This window comes from Perna viridis, chromosome 4, assembly GCF_037379345.1.
Source record: "Perna viridis isolate PV_CMFRI_1.1 ecotype Kerala chromosome 4, ASM3737934v1, whole genome shotgun sequence".
In the NCBI taxonomy this organism is placed as follows: Eukaryota; Metazoa; Mollusca; class Bivalvia; order Mytilida; family Mytilidae; genus Perna; species Perna viridis.
Genome location: NC_142448.1, coordinates 32,239,132 through 32,258,998, shown reverse-complemented (window position 1 = coordinate 32,258,998; position 19,867 = coordinate 32,239,132). Strand labels below are relative to the sequence as shown.

General features: G+C 33.0%; 1 protein-coding gene across 9 annotated transcripts in view; it reads left to right on the top strand.

Moving 5' to 3' along the window:
* The window catches only part of LOC148619782 (uncharacterized), a 94,004-nt gene extending 87,323 nt beyond the window's left edge, over positions 1-6,681 (top strand). For all 9 annotated transcript variants that reach the window (XM_088580040.1, XM_088580044.1, XM_088580041.1 and 6 more), the window contains one exon: positions 3,617-6,681. In XM_088580040.1, the coding sequence (XP_088436166.1) occupies positions 3,617-4,097 (481 nt within the window). In that variant the 3' untranslated portion in view covers positions 4,098-6,681. The remainder of the gene's footprint in view (positions 1-3,616) is intronic.
* Positions 6,682-19,867: the final 13,186 nt, after the last annotated feature.

The window sequence follows — 19,867 nt, the reverse complement described above, 5'->3', positions numbered from 1 at the left end:
TCAGTCATCAACTCAAATATGGTTTTCAGATGCTTTAATATATCTCATTTTACGACTCCATTTGTTGCAAAATAAATAAAAAAGTCTTTTTCATTTTTATACCATGTTGACACTTCGTTAAGGCAAAATCCAAAATTTGATTTTTTTTAAATTTTTATAACAATATAGGTGTCATCATATAGCCCAATGTTTCAGCGTTCTAATGATATCAAGAATGTTGCTATACCTTTTTTGGGGTATTTTCTGTTTAGTAGTATCACAAAGTATAAATATATTCTACTGTAAAACTTTTTGCAGCACCAAAACGTCCTACAATTTGTATCATTGATTATATTTCAATTTTTGTTATCAAATTATAAGGAAAAAATATTTTCAACGTAACTTTTTCCTAAAGATAACAAAATATCACCCCACCCTTTATAAAACAGGTCTCTCTCAAACATATCTGCTCAGTTGGAATATTTTTTTTTCGTTTTGTAGTTTCCATTAAAAAAGGGGGCGTTTCAGAATTTTCCTTTTTTATGTTTTACAACAATTAATTAATATATCAAAATTAAACAAGCTTTTGCATGGTACATTTTATATATTTAGTATTTTAGCTTTCAAGAAAAAAATACTTTATGTCCATTTCGATGTACAATTTCCGCCCTACCCTGAGAGAAATTACCTTAATATGAAGAAAAATGCTAACTTTTTAGCATATTACACATGTTCGGTATTATGATTTTAGAAATCGATGTGTTCAACATATCTGCTTATTTCAGGATTCTCATTTTCAGTTTCAAGGTAACAATACTGACCTTTGTTTGAGTAAACAAGGCGAGTTTATCGGTTGCTTTTGGATTTTGAACTAGCTTACAGAAAATGAGTATACTCTTTCGAGATAGATTTTTTATTTCATCTGGTTCAAAAGGACCACGTGACCTATTCCCATCACTTGGTGTTCGTCATAGTCGTCATCATCGTTTATAATTTTTTTCAAAACTTAAATTCAAAACACTATGTGACCGATTAGAACCAAACTTCATTTGAATTTTTCATATAATTGATGTTGGGATTTTTTAAAAACATAACCACCGTCACTTAAAACAGAACATACCGGTCAGACAGAAGTTTTCGCATACTTAGTATATCTCCAAAACCGTTAGGTTTAGCCAATAATGAGGTTAAGCCATGTTGAAGTTGTTCCCCTTTCCCGACGTGTTTTCGCTATTTTTATGTTTTTTTCTTTCAAAACTCTTCTACTCAGACAGACACTACCACATTTATTCTAACCAAACTTAGTATGAATGTTTCTTAGAGTGTTCTGCATAGAACAGACATGGGAATTGTTAATCCGTCCAAAAACATGACCCCCATCACTAAATAAAGAACATAGGGGTGATATAACTTTTCGCATTTATCTCTTATACACCGCTAGGTTTAGTCAGATTATGACAAGGGAAAATTGTTTATTTTGATAAGTTCTACCTGCGGTGAAATCGTCATGTAAACCTATAATGTATAGCCAAAGTAGCCAGGTTGGAGTTATTGCTTGTCTATGATGTCTTCTTTGCTATTTTTAATTTATTACTTTATAAATTGTCACCTCAGAAACTACTGGACAGATATTAATAATAATTGATATGATTGTTCCTTAGGTATGAGCGTTAGGACTTTTTTTCAAGAAAAACTGCTAAAAAAACAGAATGTTGCTTATCGGGTCAGGTGAGCGATTCAGGCTAGTGTCCTATGTTTTAACATGTTTGTATTCTGTATCGATTTCAAGAGTATTGTTATATTTTCCCACCACTGTCCCAGGACAGGGGAGGGTCTAGAGCTCACGAATATGTTTTATCCCGCTACGTACTTAATGTACCTGTCCCAAGCCAGGAACCTTAAATCCAGTCTATGAATAGTTTCACTGCATATATTTTGCGGCCTTTTACAGCTTGCTTTATGGTATGGGATTCGCTAATCATCGAAGACCGTGTGGTGACCTGTAGAAGTTTAATTGTTTGTTGCTTGGTTTTGGGTGGATGACTGTCTCTTTGGCATTTATAACTCATCTACTTTTTTGTAAAAATTATCTCAATTTGGAATTTCATATATTCTTGCATTTAAGTTTACTATGACATTTTAAACAAAATATCGAAAATGAAAAATATATAGGCTTTCCAACCATGAATCACATTTTACATCCCTTCAGCAGAGGACCCTAACGGTACACCTGGTCCATGCTCCCAGTTTTTCATGGAGTCTGATTTGCTCATTTGCTTTTGTTACTTTGTGTGTATGATTTTAGTTACTTTGTGTTCTTTGTTGTGTATGTCTGTTTTCCATGTCGGGTCTTTGTCCCAGGATTGCATTCTTTTGATTACTGCTATAACCTTGGTTACCTTGATTACTCTTGCATGATTCGTACGTGGACAAATTTGGACTTCCAGAAGTTAAACATGAAATTCCATAATAATTATCGCTTTTACGATAAGGTGAAAATTATGAGCTGATATTTTGAACACATCAATTTCTAAAATCAAAAGACAAAGAAATGTCTTTGTAAAGTATTATTATGGTAGAAGTTAGTATTTTTCTTGAAGAAATTCGAAAGGGTAGGATGGCAGTTGTCTCCTAAACAGAAAAATTCTAACTAAATTCTAAAAAACTATTTATTTTTCATCTTATATGAAAGCTAAGATAAAATACCAATGTACTGTATCATATAAAAGCTTTCTTTAATTACGGTAGTATAAAGAATTCGTAATAATGGATGAAGTAAAAGAAAACCTGAAATTAAAAATATATTCCTACTTACGATTATGTAACAATCGAAGAGGTTCCATTGATCAATGAAAAAAATATGTAAGAATGGAAGAGGTTTCCCAGATCAATGAAAAGACCCCCAAAAATATCAATGTGATGCAACTAAAGAGAAGATTCTGTTGGGGTTGAGGACCATATTTTACATTAAACTCAAAATCTTAAATGTAACCGGAAATTTTCTGATATCATATGTAATCTGAGACATTGAGCTACATGATGTTACCTGTGCAGGATAATTTACTTCATTTGCGAACTTCAAGTGTGATGCAATGTATCACAAAACTAGGTTTTTTGTACCCAGGAACGTTCAAATGTACGTTTATTATGAAATAAATAATACGTGAAAATTCTTTGGCGATAAATTGATCCGTAAATTGAAAGGGTAGATGTACCTAAAATCATGGTGACGCTGATGAATGGGGTGCTCGGTAGAAACTTTAAGCAAAGAAACTATAAAACAAATGTTTCAAGAAAAAGTTAAAAAAAATATTGGAGATTTATAGATGAGGATTTTTTTCTTTTAAAAGAGAGACATTACGATAAATCTATAGGACAATCATATGTAATATGTTGCAGTCTATAATCACATAATAATTTGGATAGGATTGTAGAATTAAATAAAAATAACGAGGTTAAAGAAAAGGAAAGAGGACATACCATGAATTTATGTGTTACATCAAGAAATATTGCTTGAAAAGATGGATTAATTTTAAATTGTATAAAATAAATAATCTGACTGTTTTAGTTTGGTTTTATTTTGGTTTGATATTAGCCTTTTTAGTTTACATCTCCTTTGCTTTGTATTTCTTTTTAGGTGTCACTTGAAACAAAAACGACAGATAAAGCCTAAAGGAGAAAGCGATAAACTGAATGAAAACCAAACATTTAATGAAAAACCTACTTTAAACTCGTTATCGGAACATTCTATGAGTTCCAAGGATAAAACTACAGGAAACTCTTTACCTGAACTTTCTGCAACATACAGCAACCCTCTAAACAGTACACAGAAGCAACAGGATACCCACGGAAAGCACAATCCTGAACCTTTGTACGAAAGTACTGACAATATTGTAGTCAAATCCATTATTTCAAATTCTGAATGCATTACTTATAGTGATCCAATTAACACTCATCTGGAAAATAATAAAGAGAATCACTTAAAGGAAGAATATGCATCTGTAAACAGTAACAAAATGTCAAATTTAAACAAAATCAAATCTGATCAGCAAATAGAAAATCCATATCAGAGTCCTTGGTCTAGTGCCTCAAATCTTGAAAATTTAGTTAAAGTCTGAGAATTTTACCAAATAACCGATCAGTTTGACTGAAAAGAATTTTAAGCCACATAATTATGTTCCATGCACATACTCGTATGGCTTTACCCATAATATGTTGAACTTTCACATTGTTTCCCTAAATCTCGTTTCTCTCCATTTTACTGTAAATAATCCAAGGGATAATGAAGTAAAAACTAATTTCAAGGGGACAAAGATACGAATGTTAACTAAAGAAGGCAAAATGTATTGACTGCGTGATCCTCTTTGTTAAAAAATCAAAAAATCACGAAAACAATACTTTATATAACATATATGTAATATGCAAAATGTAATGAACATCACAGCTAAACATTGATTGTATTAATGATGACTAATCATTTGATTTCTGTTTAATAATAATTTCAGATAACACAAGTAAAATAGTTGAACATTTATGTGAGGTGTTCGAAACACGAAGAATGCCATAACTTTGATCTTTTATATATACATGCGACTATTCTTATATTGATATAATTAATAAGAATGAATGTAGTATGATATTTTTTTCATATTTTCTCTTTCTTTATCAATGTCAGTGAAGAAGAAAATCTATGAACTATACTAATCACCGTTTTGTTTGGTTATTTTTACAAAAGTATGTTATAATGATAAAAACTTTCGATTATTTTGCTTTAACTTAACTTACACTTCTTGATAACATAGTGACTGCAATGACCATTCACCGTGGTTTTGTGATTGATAAAAACTCATGAAATGCTTTATCTGTTTATGGAAAAATATATTGTCTTTTACGACTATAAAAAAGCTTCTATTACTTATTGATTAAGGCAAAATAAATGTCTACCTGACAAAACTTTGCAGGCATGAATGGATATTTTATATGTCTTATGTACTAATGAAGAGTGCTTATACTGTGAAAGAACTATTGTTCGTGGGGTGTCAATTTTTGTGGTTTTCGTGGGTATGACAAAACACAAAATTTAGATCCCAACGAAAAAGGTGATTTTCATTGACGTGTATAGTGAAATCCTCAAAACCACGAATTCAAGAATTCACGAACTTGTGTTTCTTCCCTAATCCACGAAAATTGGTATCCACGTACTTTCAAAGTAGTACACATATTTATATTGATTTGAACAAAATATGTTTTGAATGATCATTTTAATTGTGGAGAGAATCAGATTATGGCTGAGCGCATGGGTAGACATAATGTATTTATTTTAATTACATTTTGACTATGTCTGGTTATTATAGTTTAATTTCAGCAAGTTATCTTTTTTCATAGTATCATTGATACACAAATATTTAGCTTGCATTCGATTTTTTTACAAAACACGTTGTGATAACAAGCAGTTCTTTACTTTTTGATTTTTTTTGTGAATTGACAATTTCCTTGTTTCACAAGGTGTGAAGGTTCGGTAATTTTTTTAATTGATATATTGCTAATATTTTCCTGTTGTGTTTGTTTATTGTGTTCATCATTGCCGAATATTCGGGGTTTTTTTTTTTGTATTGCAGTATTTTCTCCATTGACAGCAAGATCGAGTTGGCGTGCAGTATATTCCTATATTGCACTGAGTCCAATATACACTGTTCATAACAAAAGAAATGATACAAAGAAATATTTGTCAATATTCATATATTTTTTAATTCATACCTTCTTTACCAATATATGTTTATAAACAAAACCAGAAAGTATCTGTTAATTATTTCTTTTTCAAAAATGTTCTAATACGAATACGATTAAAATCCGGAATCATACTGTTCCGTCCAGTCACCGAGTTCGCGTAAATCAATAAATGATTACTGAGACGCCGATAGACTTTATAACGTCACGATCCGAGGAATACCTGGTCGTTATAAAAAACATACTTTCTGGTATACTGAAAAATGCAATGATTTTTCTATTGAGTTCTGCATTGTTTTGCTACAAAAAACGTATACATTGCTATTGGTAAAAATGTTGTATTTTTTCTTTCGGTGACTTGTATAGCTTTAAAATCAGGACGTCATAAACTACAAAAACACATTTTTAATAAGTCAGTAGGACATGGTGTACAATAAAAAAGGTAATTGCATGAATGCTGGAGAATATTGTCTCTCGCAGAACAGATATTGCACTCGCAAGCTCATTCAATAATTCCAATATTTATGAAATAACCTTATGATACTACTATCCTGATATGGAGCCACAAGTTAAAAGATTTTTTTTTTCAAATAAGTTTAAATTGTTTAGCTTTTCTCGTTTAACTTTTTGTAAATAAATGTATTTGGTATAGTGATATGTGTTTTGCTGTCGCAGGGGCGTAGCGTCTCCCATGTCAGGCACTACTGGAGCAGTACCAATGATTTTGGTGGTACGTCATCCAGTACCTAAGATTCTTTCAAAAACTGAATAATTAGGGTATTTTACTCCGTAACTAATTAAAACAAGTTCAAAACTTATGTTTCCGTTACCCCTGCTGTACCAATCAAGATGTGTATGCTACGTCCCTGTTTCATATGTATGTTTTACTATTTTAATCAGATGATGATTTTTTTTAATATATTGGAAACTCAAACAAAGCATATTATTTCTTCAATTAAATATCTTTTCTATGTATTGCAGTATTTATCAATTGAAATGAGGCAGATGCAACATGAAAGAGGACGAACTTGAAAATATTGATACTTTTAAAATTGTTTTGCCAGTTTGACATCAATTTGGAAGAGTAAGAGAGTAATCAAGGGAACCAAGGTTATAGCGGTAATCAAAAGAATGTAATCCAGGGACAAAGACCAGACATGGAAAACAGACATACACAACAAAGAACATAAAGTAACTAAAATCATACATACAAAGTAACAAAAGTAAATGAGCAACTCGGACTCCAGCATGGACCAGGTGCACCGGAAGGGTAAGCGTCCTCTGCTTTTCTAGAAACACCCGCCGAGTTGCTCATAAAAAGTCAAGTCCGGGGTAGACAAACGAGGAAAGGAAAAGTTTGACCCGTTGAATAAATCAGTTTTCATGGTGCTGATGGATACACCATAACGATCCACGAGTTCATGATGACGACCATAAAACTTCTGTAGACTTCAATCTTGTAGCAACATAACCCTGTTCCAAAAGCCTATTTGTTAGAGTTCTAGTGCGATACAAAACGTCTGCGTATTCCCGGCAAGCTCTGGCATAAAGTATGAGTTGTGATATGAACACTCCATACGCAGGAGCCGAGGGGATGTTGCCACAGATGAAAGGAAAGTTGACAATTCTGAATGAAAAGTCATCACGTTTGTCGTAAAGTTTGGTCAATAGTTTTCCTTTACCATCGATTTCTAAGTGTAGGTCAAGATATGAGGCTGACTTCACAGTGTCTGTAGTATCTTTTATCTCAAGTTCTTTTGGGTAGATGCGATATATCAAATCCCCGAAATTAGAATTGTTTAAAGATAACACGTCATCTATATAGCGTGGATTAATCTTTTTAAATAATTTCTCACAATTTTATGACGTGAACTATAAACGATGAAGTTAAGTAATTGACAAATCTTATGAAAGAAATCGCCAGTTAGTATTACAGAGTTAATTTTAAAATATCCAAACAGGAAGTGATAAACATTAAGACAAACACTGAAACCGAAAAGACTCTTGCTTTTGAAAGGGTTTCGATTTCTCCTTTTGTTTACTTAAAATTGCTCTGATAAAAGAAAATATATGCTATCAAATAAGGAAATTATGTGAAATCTCTGTAAATAGTAAGCTAAAGACCTCTAACACACCATTATTCAGTATTTCTTAACACCGCCTCTTTATGAAAATTAGAACAGTATCACAATTTCTATTGAGTACTGTCCATACCATTTTTTCACATCCTGAATAGTACAGTCTATAAGTGAGGGGAACGATACTTGGCGAATCATGAAGCAGTTATAAATCAGTTTGGTGGAAGAGATTGTCTGGTCAAAAATATCTATTTAGATTTATAAAAAAAAGAATGTGTCTTTTTTTATACAAAGAACTGTAGAAATTTAAAGATTTTAAGACATCGACTTTTTTTATACCTTTCTAGAGGGTGTGTGAGATTTCAAATTTTGCACACACACTAAACAAACAACAGTATACTGTTTTGAGCAATACAAGAACCCTTACTATCGATGCGACTTGGGTTTGTTTCTGATAGAGATAAAAAAATGTCATTAAAAATGGATTCAAAGAACCAGCTTCTATGCATGTTAACTGTCAAACATCTTGATTTGAATAACAATACTGGTATTAAAGTCTTTATCGATAATATTTACAACTTTAAGAACATTTTTAGTAAACACAACTATCAATTTGCTGTCTTTCAAGTATGGAATTGAAAAGACATGGGTAAATTTTTAATGGAAAAAAGTAATCGAGGAAACGAAGGTTGGGGCGTATATCAAAATAATATGTTCTAAGTCTAGACAGGGAAAATAGATACACATAAAAAAGAACACAAAATAACCAAAATAACACGTTCAAAGAAAGAAGAGTAAATTAGTAATACGGACGGACTACCGTAACACTAAAAACGGGGTGCTTAGACCAGATGTAGCAGTAATGTAAGCGTCCTCTATTTTTCTGAGTTGATCATTAAATATCAAGTGCAGGGTAGACTTGAGGGTAGAGAAAAGGAAAATATGATACGGTGAACAAATCGCTTCTCATTGTGCAGCGATTTGGATACACCATAACAATCTATGAGTTCATTATGACGACCATAAAACTTCTGTAGTGTTTACTTTTATCTTTCAGTATTATAACCCTATTCCAGAAGTCTAGCTCGGTGCAAAAAACTCCCCATAGTTCCCACAAGCACTGACATAACGCATGAGTTATAGTATAAAATCTTTGTCAGCATTAAAACCAAATACCTACGAAGTGCAAGTGTTAAAACTAATATTCATACTAACATACAAATTATCTGTTTTTCCATTTGTTTATTTTTCATATTTTATTTTTTTCCAAATCTCTAAAAAAAAATGAACAAGAATGCAAATCAACGAATGTTAATACATGGTCCATTTACTGATGCTTGTTGTTGAGTCTTAGCGTGTTACTGTTGTTCATTCTATATATGTATTTTCTACAATTAATACGTTTCAATCAAATTTTTAAAAAAAAATAAAGCCTAAACAAGAAGTAAACAAAATCAAAATTGTTGAAATAGGAAACAAAATTCTGAAAATATGTTAATGAAGAAACTGTGCCTATTTATAGATATTAAGAAACTATGATATTTATATATAAAGCGATTTATGTTTCTCTAAAATTTTCAAGTTCTCTGAATAAGGTTATTAATAGTGTTGTGGACAGGTATCAAAAAGTGTTCGAGTTTAATGGGCCTAGAGGGTATACGGCTATAGCATATATCAATGGGCCTAGAGGGTATACGGCTATAGCATATATCAATGGGCCTAGAGGGTATACGGCTATAGCATATATCAATGGGCCTAGAGGGTATACGGCTATAGCATATATCAATGGGCCTAGAGGGTATACGGCTATAGCATATATCAATGGGCCTAGAGGGTATACGGCTATATCATATATCAATGGGCCTAGAGGGTATACGGCTATAGCATATATCAATGGAAAGATACATCAATGTAGTCTTTGAATATCGTACTTATCAAAGTGAAAAAAGGCTTTTTTTTACTGCTATTTCGCATAATTAGAGAGGGTCAAAGATCAATCTACCCAAATACACTTTGATAAGTAATTTAAGTGAAATCATTTATTGTAGGTATTAGGAAACAATTAAAGGTCACATGTTTTAGAATTTCGAAAATGTAAAAAAGAACTTTTTTCGACATAAGTTGAACAAAATTGCCACTACAAATGGTTGCATTTTAGTGCATTTTCAATTATTCAGAGATATAAGACACCGAAGAATATTACAATGTATATCTAATTATTCTTTACTGAATAACAACCTTCTCGATTCGATCTGCAACATGAGCTTTACAAAATGTGTTTATAGTTGCAAATTTTCACATATCTTATTTAAACTACTTATTACATTAAACACGAAATCATTTTCCGGGCAACCTGTTGTGTTTCCGACCTGTTGTTACAACAGAAAAACATGAATATTATCCAAAGTAACTTATTTTTTGACATGATCAATAGTTTAAGTGCATTTTAAGCAGATGGATAAAAGTCTGACATATTTGTTCTGTTGTTTAATAATCGAGCGCTCAACAATGTTCATTTGAGGAAATTGGAATGAAAAATAGGATATTCATAGTCAAGACCAAGACAAAGCACCAAAATACAAAAATAGTATAAGAATAACATACATAAATTTAAAGAAAAAAAACACGGGGGTTTGGACCAGGTTCATTGGTAGGATATTAATTACAACGCATTTTCTCTTTTCTTTCCCTTAAGCGCCCGTCGATCTGTCCTTATATAAATGATGTCATTCCGGTTTGAACGAAGGAGGGAAAACCCTGGCATTGCTTAAAAGACATCAAGTATGCTTTTTTAATATTCTTGATCTGCCCTTTGCCTGTACAATGATGTTACTTTGAACTAATATTCTGTAAGAACTATGTTACCATTGTGTCCTATTCATACGGCTATTAAAACTGGATCTTTTTGAGAAGTTTTTTTATTGCGTCTGAACTCCTTTCTTCTTTTTGCGTTCGAATTTTTAAAGGGAATCTGGTTTGTTTATATCAACGTTTAGTATAATCCGTTCAGAGCAGCGGCGGTTCCAGAGGGTGTGCATGGGATTGGCACCCACCTTTTTATTGAAAAATTTGCCATTTTCATGTGTAAAATGGACAAAAAATGGTAAATTATATCCTAGCACATACAGGTCTCAGTATCGTATTAATTTTCCCACAGACTTCTATAGTGAAGTGCATATTTTTAGGATTTTTTAAAAAATATGTAAATTGATTCAATAAAACTTTCACTTATGTAGCATTTCTAAGGACTTGTGAAAAAATAATTTCCCGCAAAGAAAATAGGGTGAGTCCACGAAGATCGGACAGAAAAGTAGTCTCGAACTATAAATAGCCATTTTCCCTACTTTCACTTTCGTTTTGCACTCACCAAACCAACCTTTTCAGTGGAACATTTTTATGATATTATGTTAGATTTTCTTTTAAAAAAGTTCTTCATCTTACAGTGTGATGTTTGCTCTATTTTATAAGTCATTGTTCATATCTTTTGACAAAATATTAGTTTGTAGAGAGGCAAAAAGAAAATGCACTATATTTTTATAGCATCCATGTTTTGACGTACACCCACTCAGGGATATGCAATACGATACTGGTACCTACACACCCTTTTCTGAGGAACCCCGGCCGGCACCCTCTTTTCCACAGAAGGAACCCGCCACTGCAGAGGATATTTCATTGCAAGCACCAGCCTGGCGCACAGTTAAACATCATAAGACATAAATATTGTGACATGCATGTACATGTTTGCACATGCTTCCATGCAAAGTTCAAAATTTGTTACGAAATCCAGTCTTATCATGAACTCCCTAGTCGCATTTTTTTGTTTGAGAATCCCTGATTCATGTTTTAATCTTTAACATTTTATGTATAATATGTATGATTTTTGTATGTAGAAAAATATATATCAAAACCTCAGGTAGACTCAATACTTTACATGTGTCTCTGTTCGTAAAACAGTCCGGAAACTAGTCCGTGTGATACAATTTTAGTACAACTAATAATTCAAATATATGAAAATTTGCAACTTCAAATTCATTTCGCAAAGCTCATGTTGCAGATCGAATCGAGAACTTGTATTTGTTTTATTTGTTATTCAGTGAAGAATATTTAGATATATATTGTAATAGTCGACGGTGTCTTATTATCTCTTAATTATTGAAAATGCACTAAAATGCAACCAATTTTAGGGGCATTTTTGTTCTGTAATTAAAAAGTCAACGTTTGTCGGAAAAAGTTCTTTTTTACATTTTTGAAATTCTATACCTGTTAACTTAACATGTTACTTGTTCTCCGATACCTACAACGAACCATTTCACTTAAACACTTATCAAAGTGTATTAGGGTCGATTGATCTTTGACCCCTCCTCTAATTAATGCAAAATAGCAGAAAACTTTACCAATTTTCAGTTAGAAAAGAATGATATTCAAACACTACATTGATTTATCTTTCCATTGACATATGATATAGCCGTGTACCCTCTTTAGGCTCTAGGCCCAGTAGAGTTCGAAAAATCGTAGCCGTTCGCAGCACTGTACGGAAGATTTATGATTGATTTTGGTTTTGTTCATAATATGAAATGTCTTCTGCACTGCACGAACAACAGAATTTTAATAAATTGGCCTATCCATTTCAAGTTCATTTCACTGTGTCATTGTGTAAATTAACCGATGGTTCTGGCTGAAAACCCAGCGCTGCAAACATTAAACATTTAAAAACAAATAGTACCCGTAAAAAAGTGAAAATTATTATGCATAACCCTGCAAGGAAAAATGACCCCCACTTGTTAACAATATTTTATGAAATTATTATAAACGTTTACAAAATGTAATTTGTATAGCTCTCTGAAAACTGTTTAGAAATTGTTAAATGAAAAAAAAACTGAGTTTAAATGAGACAACTCGGTCAGATGTTTAAGGATTAGTATTAAGGTAAGTATTTATTTCTGAAAACTGATTTCATTTAATGGAGACCTTACGTCGATTACCACATTGTTCGAATTTTGCAATTAGAAGGTGCGCTTGACTCTTGAAAAAGTATGTATGTGCTTGATGAAAGTAGTATATAAGTAACAACAAACTATAATACTTTATGTTCACAGACAAAAATTGTTCAATGCATTTTCTTTTATATTTATAGAATTTAACTTATATTTAAAAAATTTCCATGTGTAAAAACGTTATATGCTCTCATTCATAAAACGTGTGAATCTCTTATTTCTTATGTAAATATTGAATCATTGTATTATTATAACCTAATTCATTTTTGTATTTTCACAGGTTTTTTGGTCCATTCAGACAAAAGGAAATTATTAGTGATGTATATTTCCTTTCAATAAGGAAACAAATATTCTACACAATTTTGAAAAGTTTCCGTCAAGTACCGGAACACTTTAGGAAATTTTTTTTTTTTTCACTTTTTAGTAATACATTTTAGCTTTTGGATTTATTTTTCAAAATACATAGTTATGGTAACAATAATGTATATTGAAATATTCCTAATCTTAAACATTTAACCTGATTTGTAAGATTTATTTTTAGTTTTATTTCTAAATACCGATTCCTTAAATAGAGACTTGACCTCGATTGCCACGTTGGTAAATATTCGAATTTTGCGTTTTTGAGATACACATGACTCTTGAAACAAAAACGTGTTTGGTGAAAGTAATATTTAATTATTATACCTAATATCCACAAAAACAAGATGTAAAATAAAAACTATAGCTATGTCTTTTTTTAAATCGATGTTTTGATTGCGTACATACAATTCCCCAACGTTGGCTGTAATTAAACTAGAATTTAATATTTTGGCATTTGGAGGAGGGGTGAACTTAAAGAAAGAAGGAGGGAAAACAATTTAATACGGATTCCTTCTACTTGTTTTTGTTTTTTAATTATTTTCAATTTTTGCACCGCTGATGGTGAACGTTGATGGGTCAATTTAAAGAGAACGACAAAGCATATTATTCCCAAAATATTATCAAAAGTATGTCCTAAATAATCTTATTCTGAAATACAAAATTACCTAATGCAAATTTCGATGTGCTGCACACATGTTTTAAGAAGTAAACTCTTAACAGCAGCATTAGAATAAAAAAAACATAGGAAGACCAAATGCCCCCAAAAATTAATTGGATACAAGAAGTGCTCAAAACCAAAACCATTTTTAATGGAAGCTTAATCCATCACCGATCATCATCTGACCGATGTGACCTAACCTGGGGCGGATCCAGGGTGTAACATTTGGAGTGGGGGGTTGGGGAGCACACAGTTAAGATTTTGCCGAGCGAAGAGAGGGGAACACTTTTTTTAGGTGATTTTTTTTAATATCCTTCTAGAGTGGGTGTAATGTAGATATTTTTTGTGGTAAACGTAGCGAAAAATTAAAGTTTCGACCTAAAACCGCCTAAATCTATCCCTGAAAACCCATGCTTTGCAAATTTTAGGGGCCCGCGCACGCCCGCCATGCCTCTGCCTGAATCTGCCCTTGCTAACTATTATGGGTTATGATCAAGTAATCTGAAAATACCTAGAAATAAGGTACAGGTTGTTGATTAACGATTTGCTGAATTTAGTTTTCTATTTCTATAATTTGCTTAGAGTACCTCTTGTTTATACTTTGTTTGGATCTTGAAGTCATAACTTCGTGAGTAATTCGTTCTTATACTATTGATAAGAGGTTCTTCTTCAAACAAGCTGACCGAATGGTCTAGGGCGCCGTTGCCATAGATGTTACAGCGGTACGAGTTCGAGTCTCGCGGAGGAAACGACAGAAATTTGCTTCACAAATTTGACAGTTCTAACATCGTTGGGAATTGTGCAGACCTTTTTATACGTTTACGTTATCTTCCCTGTATCAATTTGATCCGATGGAGCAGTGTAGCGAATAGAGTCGTCACATTCTGAGATGTTGTGTAATATTGATTTGTGGTGACATGCATCATCAATTTGATCCTTTATCCTACATAATAACACCTAGATGAACTGACCCGTACTACCATACATCGTGTACTAAGTTACTGCCCTAGATTAATCCTACGAGGAGGAATGACCCGGCCAGCGAAAGCTATATTTTATATAGTCTAGCTGGCCAAGTGATGTAGGGCGCTGTACTTAGTGCAGGCGGTGTTGCCATAGATGTTACAGCGGTACGAGTTCGAGTCCCGCGGAGGAAACGACAAAAATTTGCTTCACAAATTTGACAGTTCTAACATCGTTGGGAATTTATTAGAACTTTCTATACGTTTACGTTATCTTCCCTGTATCAATTTGATCCGATGGAGCAGTGTAGCGAATAAAATCGTCACATTCTGAGATGTTATATATATATATATATATATATATATATATATATGGCAGTAACCTTTGAGCTCGTATTACGTGACCAGTTATGAATTTTACGACAAATACTATATGAAAGCTGAAATATTAATTTAAATTATTATTGTTTTCCGGTAACTCTATTTTAGAAAATTGACACTTCCACCGTGACCTATTTGTTAAAATATCACATTTTGGCCATTAATCATTCATTAATTATACAAAGGATGATAATGCGCGTATCATTAAAATATCATTAATGAGATTGGTGTTTTTTTATAAATAAATGTTAGTCAGCTTATTTGGTAGTATAGCCTTGTTTTCCATGTGTATGAATACTCTCCTTTTTCATATTCAAGTAATCGAATTAAAATACATCATTTTCAACACATAGATGCAAAGAATGTACAGCGCATGTTCCATGTAGGAAGATGTTGAAAAATGAAAAAGAGCAATGTTTCAAAAAGTCATAAAGGGTTTATCATAAAAACAAAATCGGCAAATTGATATTCGCAAAACAAATCCTTAAAAACTTAAACAGGGCTCAAACGAATGTTAATGTTTTGCTGCAGTTGATTTATATCAGGGAATATATAGGAAATTGATGTCAAATGGGGATACTTGCATTACTGATTATCTGTATAGACAAGATTTACTACCGGTATAAGTTAAGAGTGTGGCGAGTTTCTTCTTTATTCTTATTTGTTTGTTTGTTTTATGTTTTGTTTTGTTTTTATTTTTTCTTTGTCCTTAGATATTCGTAAATATGTAAATAAAATTAATGAATTTCAGCAGCACAGACAGATAGACAACAAAGTTGAGTGGCATCTGTATAATCCTGCAACAAGGTAGTTTGCCCATTCTAGGTATATTCATTTTCAGCAAATGATTTATAACTCACATTGGGGGTTTCCGCAGCTGTTAGATACTGGTCTCAGTATCGTATTAATTTTCCCATAGACTTCTATAGTGAAGTGCATATTTTTAGGATTTAAAAAAAAAATATCAATAAAACTTTCACTTATGTAGCATTTCTAAGGACATGTGAAAAAGTAATTTCCCGCAACGAAAATAGAGTGAGTCCACGAAGATCGGGCAGAAAAGTAGTCTTGATCTATAAATAGCCATTTTCCCTACTTTCACTTTCGTTTTGCACTCACCAAACCAACCTTTCCAGTTGAACATTTTTATGATATTATGTTAGATTTTCTTTTTAAAAAGTTCTTCATCTTACAGTGTGATGTTTGCTCTATTTTTAAGTCATTGTTCATACCTTTTGACAAAACATTAGTTTGTAGAGAGGCAAAAAGAAAAAAAGAAAAACTATATTTTTATAGCATCCATGTTTTGACGTACACCCGCTCAGGGATATGCAATACGATACTGGTACCTATTACTAATGGCTATTTATAGTTCAAGACTATTTTTCTGTCCAATCTTCGTGAAATTATGTTTTCACATGTCCTTAGAAATGCTACATAAGTGAAAGTTTTATTGAATCAATTAACATATTTTTTAAAAAAATCCTAATAATATGTACTTCACTATAGAAGTCTATGGGAAAATTAATACGATACTGAGACCGGTACCTACTGTTGCAATGATTGCTAAATTACCAGCTAAAAATAAGAGTTATTCCGCTTTAACTACAAATTTAGCTTTTTCTCAAATCCGTTTTAGCTTACTTGCCATATAACTTTCAGCTAAATTTAACAACATTTCCTCATTACTTTGTAACGTGAATTTTTTTAGTGACATCATTCCAGCTGATCATGCGTATGAAACTCAAGGATCTAAAGGATCAAGTTTAATCAATAGGTTGTATATATTTAGCAATTTCAATCTAATAAGCATGCAATATTGTTTCTATAAATCATTCATTATCACTTTATTTACAACCTTAAATGTCGAATGAGTAGTGACAATGGTTTATTAAAATGGTTGACGTAGCTATCGCTGTAACATTTTGTTTAATTCACTTTTTAATTTCATCAGCAAATGTTTTAGTGTATTCTTCGTTTAGTGTAGTATAAAAACGGGCGTCTTTAAATTGAGGCTCGGCCTCCTGAATGCAAGCGGATTTGTCCATGACCACTACTGCACTGCCTCTGTCTGCAGGCTTTATTATGATTTATTAATTGGTTCATTGGTTCTTAGGTCTTGAAGAGCAGTGCGCTCACCTGTTGCAAGTTGTCATGACTATCAGTATTCAATCTAACAGTTTTAATCAGGTCAGATTTTACATTATTTATAAAAGATTCTAACGTTAAATGCTTGCTTATTTTAGGGACTCACTATTTTTTCTTCCCAAACCGATAATTGTTTCATTCTCTAAATCACTCTCATTTTCCTTCTCACTTTCCTTTAAGCCGAAGTACTCCTTGCTCTTCAGACTCCTTTCAAAGTTGTCGAGTTCGTCGGTCAAGATTGGTTCATTGACAAGACCTGGATCTGGGCAGAAGTTAAGACTCGTGGATAGTAATGATGTCTCATCTTTAGTAAGTTGATGGGAAGAAATATTTACAACCGTATTAGATGGTTGACATTCAGGTTTGCATCTCCGTTTGAAATTTCTGTTGCGTCTTATGCTTTGTGTCCAAGATGATGGAACGTTAGTAGACGACATACCATCACAGTAGATTTTTTTTATTATCATTATGAAGGGCCTGGTTTTGTGTTTTTGTGATATCATCAATACGCTAAATGATGGTTTCATGCTCATAGACTGGGAATTCTTTCTTCTATGACTTTCATAAAAGGTTGAATGTTGTAGTTGATTTCTTAAGATGTTCTTTACATTGCTGTTTCAGTAAGATCAATTATGTTTTGAACAGTTTGCACCTGACTAAAAGTATACCATTTAGTCAAGCTCTTAAGCTAAAGCGCATTTATTCCAACGATAAAACATTAAAAGGCCGTTTGAATCGACTAAAAACAATTTAAGAAGAAATGGGTATAAGTATAGCACTATTTAAGAAGGTTTCCGAAAAATTCTTAACATCCCAAAAGTAGCTTGTTACAGTACAAGGCGAAGAAAATATGTAAAATAACTCCTTGTGTCCTTAGATACCACCGTTATCAAAAAACTACCACTTGTGAGCCACCTATGATTGCTTTCAGACAGACAGACACTTTGCGTTATGTGACAGTACGGGCAGAAATATCTAAGCTAAGCTTGAATCCAAGTCGCTCCTTCGGTGACAAGTGTTGTAAATGCTGCAAGCAGATGCACCAGTTGTCAACATTCACTAGCACGGTAACTGGGAAACGTTACAAAATATTTTGTAACGTACACTGCAAGAGTGCAAATGTCCTTAATCCTATCTTTGATCTACAATATGTTGGCGATTCCAAACAACCTTTTTCACAAACGTTTGCATGGCCACAGGAGCTACCGAACAAAAGAGCCCTTACTTCCAATTAGTCAACATTTCAGATTTCCAAACCACGATCTCGAGGATTTCAACAAACTGAAAATACCAATCAAGGAACAGAACACGATCTCAAACGATCCACACAGGTTGAAACGGGAAGGGTTTTAGATAAAAGAACTCCGTGCCTTACGCCCCGTGCAGGTCCGGGTGTTAAAAGAATATGCCTGCAGCAGCGCTAAGCTTGTCGTAAAAGGCGACTATATAGTGCTCAGAAACCAAGCCGGGGGCTAGGCGCTCTGCTCACAGAGCAACTGGGATGTGTGCCCCAGGTGGTGGAATGGGGTACCCCTGGTGTGTTACATGCTGGGGATGTCAGGCTATAATACGGAAAATCTTACCGCAAACCATAGTGGTGCACCGTGTTGGGAAAGATGTCACGTTCCTCGCACGTTAAAGAACCCTGCTGTGGTATTCAATAGGAGTAAGAACCTTTGCGCTCCGCCACAGGAGGCTGAATTGCCCGACCTTACCCATTCCTCCCTTTTTCTAGTGGCAATCAAAATTTTCGACCCGATTATTCATGTGTCCCATCCATTTTGTTTCATTTCATCATCATTTCATGTTCATTTTATCATCCATTTCATATTCATCGTCTGAAAGAGCTGAAATATTGCTGCTCGGACGTTAAACCCCAACAATCAATCAATCAATCAATCCGTGCCTTACACCCACATGAAATAAATAAAGAACATTAAGTTCTTTCATGCTTGTATAGTTTATTTTCTTTAGAGTATTTGTTTATGATTGTAGTTGCATTTCTCACAAATTTCAAGACCGCCTCAAATTTGTGTTTTAATATTTTACGTTCGATAATAATTTTCTTAAGTCAAATGTATTGTAAACGTATTAATTTTCGCGTGTACTTATTTTCGCTATTTTTGCAGTGAACAGAACGGCGCGAAAAATAGTATCCGCGAAATAGTTCTATAACACTTTATAACGCTAATCATATTTTGATCCGTGAAAATTAGCAACTGCAAAAATCTTAACGTTTACAGTATTCACTCGATGATGCCGTGAATTGTGTTCACGATAATTACCACCCTATACACTTACATTATGCCTAGGATTGAAGAAGGTCAAAAGTTGGTCGAAAATTTTGCTCGTTTAAATATATTAAACGATATATTTAAATATATCATAAAATACAGCAGGAGTCTGCAATCTCAAGTTTTCAGTGGAGTACTGGTTTTTATTTGTTTTGTTTCTTGGTAGTTGTTATTTTTGTAATTTTATAGTCTTTGTTGTGTGTGTATATTTTCCCTTTCTAGTTTTATCCTTGGAATACCAGTATATTCTTTTGATTTCCCTTCGAATCGTGGTTCCCTCGATTAC